An 8,101-nucleotide genomic window follows, 5' to 3' on the forward strand; every position below is an offset into this window, starting at 1 on the left:
GTATAGCTGTGGGTCACCACCCACAGGCTATACGAGCGTGCATTTTGATGGCCGCGATGGTCGTGACCATCGCGACCATCGAAATTGCGAGCCGGAGCCTGCGGTTGAGGTTTTCAACCGCAAGCTCCGGAGTGATTTTGGCTCTATCAGAGCCAAAATCACTCCCACTGACATCACTAGTGATGTCAGTGGGCCGGCTTCTGACGGGAGGCGTTCCCGTGGGAACGCCCCCGTCAGGGAAGCACGCCCCCGGCACGCCCACCAAAGGGGGCGTGCTGTCAATCAACATTGACAGCACGCCCCCTTTGATCGGACACAACGAGCGAAGGAAAGTCCTTCGCTCGTCGTGTCTGGCGCATGCGCACGACGGAGCTCCCTCCGTCGTGCGCATGCTCAGTGCAGACCATCGACCCACTTGCGAGCGTACAGCCGCTCGCGAGTGGGTCTGAATCAGGCCCATGATCAGGAAGTCCAGGTTGTTTGCTTTGTACTGTGTTATTCAAGTTTTTTTTTAATGTAAAAAACCCCCACATTGCTGCTGGTCTATTTTCTACTTTCTGGGGGAAGCCAAGATGAAGATCCCACCAAGAAGAAAAGTCCAGCCAGCCGTCGTCTATGCTTCCATGTGGCTGTGCGGGCAGTTTTGTTGCTCAGACACCAGGGGTCACGCGGCAATAGACTGGACGCACATACGCATTACAGCCAGCATGGCTGAAAAGTAAAACATAGGAAACTGCTGAGGGAAGGTTTCTTAATACACATCAGAGTAGCCACCTTCTGCATCGCAGCGCTAGCATGCGTGGCAATAACTCCACGGTAAGTGGAGTGAAGATAGTACACAGACCCCTAACACTCTGCACCAAACAATGTGGCTGGCGGCGGGGGAGGTGTGGTTCCTGAGGGTAGACCACAGGACTGTCATTTTAGTGTTTTTCATCATTCATCAGCACTTTACCCCCTCCCTACCCCCAGCACTGCCTGCCCGTCACCCTCTCCTTACCCCCAGTATTATCCCAACATCTATCTACACTTAGGGCTTGATTCAGAGCCGCTCGTAAGCGACCGCTCGTTCGCTCTGAGCGATGTTCGCACATCTGCGCATGCATATGGGTCGTAATGCGCATGCGCGAACCAGTCAGTGCGGTCGGAAATCGTGTGCTCGCAAAATAACGAGTGCCTGCTAATTTGAGTGACAGGATGAGGCATTTGTGGATGGTAACAGGGGAAGGTGCTTGAAAACGGGGAGTGGAGATCCGAACGCAGGCGTGCCAAACGGTCAAAACGGGCGTTTTAAGGGTGTGCATAATTAACAAAGCAGCGTCATCGACCACGTCACTTGGTTGTCTTTTAGCCTGAACTGCTCGCATGATTGCGGTAGGAAAATGCTACCACAAGAATAGCGAGCAGTTCATACGCCTTTCGATGTACTCGATTAATCAAATAAATAGCGGAGATGACGTATGATGCGAACGGCCAAGGGGCGTCTTTACAAAACAGCGAGCGCATGTTTCGGACGCTCGCTCAGACATAGAGGCGTCAACAGACCGCAAAGAGCGAGCGCTCAATTTAAATAGCCAGCACCTTTTTCTGAACGAGTGAGCGCAAATAGCGTCCGTATCTGAATGAGGTCCTTAACCCCCCTTTATTACCCCAACTCCCCTTTACTCCTCCCTGCTTCAAGCCCCAGCTCTACCCCAACTGCTGCCTGTCTTAAACCCCTCTATCCCAACTATTACCCGCCCCCAGCACTGTCCCATCTGCTGTCTGCACTTAACCCCCTCTACCCCAAGTGCTACTTGCCCCAATACTAGCCAAGCTGCCACCTGACCCTAGCACTGTTCCAACTGCCGCCTGCCCTCACCCCCTTCTCTGCCCCCAGAACTGCATCTGTTGGCTATGTTAGATTAAGGCAAAGTAATTATAAGCATTATCTGTACTGTAATATGAGATTGACTTCCCATGGTGTATGTGTAGGGCATGTGGGGTGGTCTGATGCTTTATGAGGACCTCAAAAGCATAATATGTGATGGGACCCAGAATCAGTAGAGTAGGATGCCAATGTCTTAAATCGCATGGTGTATGGGCATGATGTCGGACCGAGCGTGCACCCATGGGGTCGTACATCGCACCCCCAGATCTTCCTGCAGGTTCAGTCAATCAGGAGATGCGATGTGCGATCCCATGCAGCGTTATGCGGGTGGGGGAGGGGGGAGCCGGCATATCGGGTGGTCGGCCACCCGATCGCACCATGTGTGGGGACCGCCCAATATCGGACGTCAGATCTCCCGTCGCGTCGCACGGTGCCTATTGCACCATGTATGGGCCGCTTTAGATGTGCGCAGCTAAGTAACATGGCTTATTGAATCTGCCACTTCGATTATTCTGTGTTCGAACAAATTGTTCAATGTATAGATCAGTTGTATAAAACTTTTTCATTAGAATTGTTTCGTATATGGTTACCTGTAGTCAGCTTCCCATTAATATCCATCTTTCCTAGAAAAACAAAGCAGAGAGCATTCCTAAATTAGTCCCACCAGAAGGTATAATCTATTTTAAAAAATTTGTGACAGTGAGCAAGTTCCCTCTTCAAGTCATTCTTACTCCTCTAATTTATGTTTGCTTATTCTTATATATATTATATATATATATATATATATATTACCAGTTATTTATATAGCGCACACATAGGGCCTGATTCAGAGCCGGACCCACAGCTATAGCGAGCGGCCATGATGATGGTTGCGATGGTCACCCCCCCGGCCCGCCCACCAAACGGGGCGAGCTGTCACTCAACATCGACAGCTCTCCCCCTTTGGTGCGAGACCCGGAGCGACGGATTGCCCGTCGCTAGCCGGGTCTCGCGCATGCGCGCGACGGAGCCGGCTCCGTCGTGCGCATGCGCTCTGGGCCACCATCGACCCGGTTGCGAGCGCTCAGCGCTTGCGCCGGGTCTGAATCAGGCCCATAGTCCGCTGTGCTTTACAGAGAATATTTGCCCATTCTCTCCCTGCCCCAGTGGAACATACACTCTATGGCCCTCATTCAGAGCCGTACGCTCTGAGCAGAGCGCACGCTCTGAATGAGGGCCGCCCTCCATAATTATGGAGCGTCCTCCTGGACGCTCGTATAGCTGTGGGTCACCACCCACAGCCTATACGAGCGTGCAGTTTGATGGCCGCGATGGTCTTGACCATCGCGACCATCGCCGCTGCGAACCGGAGCCTGCGGTTGAGTTTTTCAACCGCAAGGCCCAGAGTGATTTTGGCTCTATCAGAGCCAAAATCACTCCCACTGACAGGCCGGCTTCTGACGGTAGGCGTTCCCTTGGGAACGCCCCCATCAGGGAGGCACGCCTCCGGCACGCCCACCAAAGGGGGCGTGCTGTCAATCAACATCGACAGCACGCCCCCTTTGATCAGACACAACGAGCGAAGGAAAGTCCTACGCTCGTCGCGTCTGGCGCATGCGCACGACGGAGCTCCCGCCGTCGTGCGCATGCGCAGTGCACAACATCGACCCACTTGCGAGTTGACAGCCGCTCGCGAGTGGGTCTGAATCAGGCCCTATATTCCCTATCACATGCACACATACACACTAGGGTTAATTTTGTTGGGAGCCAATTAACCTCAGTATATTTTTGGAGTGTGGGAGGCGACCAGAACACCCAGAGGAAACCCACGCAAGCACAGGCTGCACAGCTCAAACTGGAAATATAGAATTCAGGGTTTTCCAGGTCGCCCAGAGCCAGCAGGAAGTCAGCAGCACAAGAAAGGTTTAAAACTGTCACACAACTGTTGCTCATTGCCCTGACACTGACTAGCGGCCAGGTAGTAGCTACAGTGTTCTAGTGCCAGGGACCAAGGGCTATGCTGGGAGAGCAAGGCCAATTCTGACTACTAAGCACAAGGAGTGCTGAACCTTTTATGTTTGTTTGCTTATTTTCTGTTATGTGCCTGTGTGTGTGTCCACTGCCTCCCACTACCGATATCTCACATCCGAAATACTTTGCAAACCTTCACAAACATTGGTAACATCGAGCACCATCAGTCCCTCACGCAGAATTACAGCTGCTCTGACCTTACTTAGAAATTTCTAACTAAGCTGCATATGAAATCACAATGGCTAATTTATGCACGCCCATGCAACAGCGTTCAAACAGTCAGGCACGCCTGCGTTTCTCTGGCCACCGCCTTCCTCACCACCCACAAATCGCTCCCTGCCTGTCAGTCACTGCGATGGCTCTGCGCGGTCTCCGTGATCGCAGTGGTGCCTTTGTGCTTATGAATGCATCGTACGCAACAATTGTCCAACTGCGAGCGCTGTTGCAGTTGCGATACTTAATGAATCAGGCCCTATGGACGCACTACATAATAGTGCGAGTTGGAGGGTGCAAGTATGTCAGAGATGCAAGTCCGTGTGAGTTTTTCTGGTGGAAATCTCGCAATTTGTAATGTGAGTTTCATAACAAGCTGCGAGTTTAGCAGAAGCCTACACACCCTCACTCTGGGTGCCCAGGCTCGTGATGGATTCTGGGAGTTGCTGGGAGTGCTGCACTATGAAGCATGACAGCCTCAGCAACTACAAATCCAGAGGGGCCGTGCTGGCTGTCCTTCTGTGGCTACAAACAAAGGAGACGGGAGGTGGAGTGGTGGGGAGCAGAGTACACCACTAGCGTATTGTGCATAGCAGCAGGTGCCCGGAAATATAGATCATGTTGGCGGGTGAGAACGGCGAGTTTCGGCCGTGGGGCAGCTCTGCGCGTGCCCGCTGGTCGCTTCTGACATCCGACATCGCCCGTACATGCAGGTCAACCTGACGATCTCGTCAGGTTCAGCAAGTGCGGGGATGAGGGATGTGCCGGGACTGAAGGAGTGAACGTTCAGTCTAGGCACATAGCTAGAGTGGGACAGTTTCCTCATTTCAGATTGTTTTTCCTGCAGTTTAGAACAGGGAAGTCCAAAGGAGTAAAATTATTTTGGCTGGAGGCCCACGACAAGGGTTCTTTGCTGAGTAACTCTTATTCTAAGAAACACTAAGGGGTCCATTTATGAAAATGTATTTGAGGTAAAATCCTCGAAAGTTTACCTCAAATACTAACAGGGGTATTCAATATGGAGCGAAAACTCAGTTTTTGCGATGTTTTTGCACCAATTACGTCATTTTCGCAGGTTTTGGTTTTACACCGTATTCAATTTCAAAGACTTTTCGCAGGTTCGAATAGTCTTTGATAAAAAACGGGGATAACTTTTCACCACTGAATAGGTGGCGAAAAAAAGTGCAGAATTTATGGTTTAGGGGTGCAGGCTTAAAAAAAATAGCCTGCACCCCTGGGAATGACATTTTAAAAATAACTGTGTAAAAAAAAGTTTTAAAAAAAAATAGGGACACCCCAAAAAATGAATTTAAAAATTGGGGTGATAAAAAAAAAAAAAGGGAAAAAAGTGTTTAAAAATAGGGAAATAGGTTCAGGGCTATTCTGCAAGTATGCGGCAGGTGTATTCTAGAATAGGCTATTAGCAGCAGGCGCATAGTTGCAGAATTTTTAAAACTTATTTTAGGGACATAAAAATATGCTAGTACCCATTTTCATGTACCCCAAATTTGATGGGACCACTTAAAAAAACGAAAAAAATAACCTAAGTGCTCTTCTGCAACACTTCTTCAATGTCGGGAAAAAAACACCTGCGGCCGCTATTTAAATCCCCGACTTTCATTTGCAGGCTAAAACGGGGGTACCCATAGTGATCCCCCATGTTTTTACAGTTTTAGGGGGGTCCTACAATTTATTCCAGATAAATTTCATTTTTTTTCGCAGATCCCACTTCACAGGTTCTCGTTTTCATAGGTTTTATATTGAATACTGGGATAAAGCGGGCGCGCGCCCGATACTTTATCCCAGGAAAATCTCCGATGTGGAGCGAAAAGTCCAGCACGGACTTTTTGCTCCCATATTGAATACCCCTGTTAGTATCCTCCGGATGTATTAAGGAGGGACCACAGCAGATATCTCCGATACCTGCTGTGATCCCTCCATTGCCGCTGGCAGCCGCCACCCCCATAGGTTTCTATGGGGGAAGCGATGCTGCCACATGTACCAATATCTGGAATGCGATGCATTCCAGATATTGGCCCCAGCAGCTAACGCCATCTGAACATGGCATTAGTCGCTGTAGCATATGGGTTACACCGCACACTATTAGCCGTGGAGGGATCCGCTGGAACCCTCCCCGGCTGTGGCGGATGTGCATGTGCAGTTCACGGGACTGCACATGCGCACCACCCCCTGCAGTGACCGGCCGCTCTCCGGAGACATCGCAGGAGCCCGTGGCCCTGCATATCCCGGATGGTACATGCGGACGAAGAGATTGCTTTTTGCAATGCGATCAGGTGCGTTACTGGCATGCCCTGATCACATTGCAAAAGCGATCCTTGATAAATGGGCCCCCTTGACTAATGAAATATCTTGAAACAAATGTATTGTGAATGATTTTAGCTTTTAATTTTGCTCACTGTGATGTGATGAATAATATCTCATAATTATTATCTTTTATTTATATACATTTGCATACCTCACAATTAACAAGGACTCTGTGAAGAGTTTTAGTAAACGCCACTAAGAAACCCGTACTACATAAGTGATAAACTGGTCTAGTCGCACTGGTAGGTAATTAGTGATTATTTTCTAGTTGTTCTGTGTGACCTGTAACTATGTCATTTCCTCCCCCCCCAACACACACATCTATCTATATTGATGTACTTACATTTGGTGGTCAGTTGAATGAGCTACAGCTGTCATTATTTTCTACACGTATCTGCTATCAGTATCTAGTAAAGACGTTTTAGTTCTGCAGTCCACTTTCACATTCATTGTGGTTTCACTTTGAAGTAGTAAACAAGTAGTGATTTTACTTTAGTGCCACTAGAGGGAGGAGGAGAGCTGTCTTTGTTACTACAGTAACACCACTGATTAGTTGGTAACGCTCATACAGCAGAGTTGTTAGTATATACTGTTTCCTGTGTATGTAATGATTGCAAATACAAGCTGAGGGTTGGTGAGGGGGCACAATGTAGAGTATGTGTAGGATCCTCCCAGCTGTCTGTATTGCAGCGCATGACAATCACTGGTATCAGGGCCGGATTAAGGTCTGTGGGGGCCCCTGGGCAACAAACTTGTGGGGGCCCCTATATATCACAGTTTCTCGTCACCCTAGGAACATTTTTTTTCCTTTTTATTCACCTCCGTAGTAATGCCCCTCTTGCAATGCCCACTGTAGTAGTGCCCCATATACAATGTCCACAGTAGCAGTGCCCCCAGTAATGGTCCCCCATATGCAGTAGCTACTGTAGTAGTCCCCCATATGCAGTGCCACCTGTAGTAATGCCCCTTATGCAGTAGTGGTCCCCCTATGCAGTGCCCCCAGTAGTGGTCCCCCAGTAGTGTCCCTTATATAGTGCCCCCAGACCCAGTAGTGGTCCCCCCCAATGCAGTGCCCCTTATATAATGCCCCCAGTAGTGGTTCCCCTATACAGTCCCCCAGTGGTGTCCCTTATATAGTGCCCCCAGACCCAGTAGTGGTCCCCCTCAATGCAGTGCCCCTTATATAGTGCCCCCAGTAGTAGTCCCCCTATGCACTGACCCTAGTAGCGCCCCCCCTCAGTGCCCCCATGAAACGCGCCCCCCCATGCAGTGCCCTCTGTAGCGGCCCCCCTCTATGCAGTGCCCTTTGTAGCGGCCCCCCCTATGCAGTGCCCTCTGTAGTGGCCCCCCCTATACAGTGCCCTCTGTAGCGGCCCCCGCCGCAGTCAGCTCTGGGTCCCGGCTCTTCTCCTTCAGTATGGGAGAGACGTCAGTGTCATGACGTCTCTCCCATCACACGCTGCTGGGGGAGCCAGAAGGCGGACCTCATGAGTGAGCTCCAGCCGCCTCCCTCCATTGTGCAGCAGTAACATACACACAACTGCCGCCGGCCACTCTGTGTTTTTTTTCACTGTGTAGTGTGGACTGCGCTCACTGCGCGGTCTACACTACATTAACGGAGGGGACACTAGCGGCGGGTGCAGATAATACACCGCTGCTAGTGGGCGCCCCCCTGTGTGTGGG

At 50.3% G+C, this 8,101-nt stretch overlaps 1 protein-coding gene across 3 annotated transcripts in view; it reads right to left on the reverse strand.

Annotated features, from left to right (window-relative positions):
* The window catches only part of LOC148529108 (uncharacterized), a 40,413-nt gene extending 33,546 nt beyond the window's left edge, over positions 1-6,867 (reverse strand). For all 3 annotated transcript variants that reach the window (XM_088468665.1, XM_088468666.1, XM_088468664.1), the window contains exons 1-2: positions 6,762-6,867; positions 2,461-2,493 (exon numbers count right to left, since the gene is read on the reverse strand). In XM_088468665.1, coding sequence (XP_088324791.1) covers positions 2,461-2,488 — 28 coding nt within the window. In that variant the 5' untranslated portion in view covers positions 2,489-2,493; positions 6,762-6,867. The remainder of the gene's footprint in view (positions 1-2,460; positions 2,494-6,761) is intronic.
* Positions 6,868-8,101: the final 1,234 nt, after the last annotated feature.

The sequence above is a fragment of the Taudactylus pleione genome, unplaced genomic scaffold (assembly GCF_031769625.1).
Source record: "Taudactylus pleione unplaced genomic scaffold, aTauple2 ptg000086l, whole genome shotgun sequence".
Taxonomy (NCBI): Eukaryota; Metazoa; Chordata; class Amphibia; order Anura; family Myobatrachidae; genus Taudactylus; species Taudactylus pleione.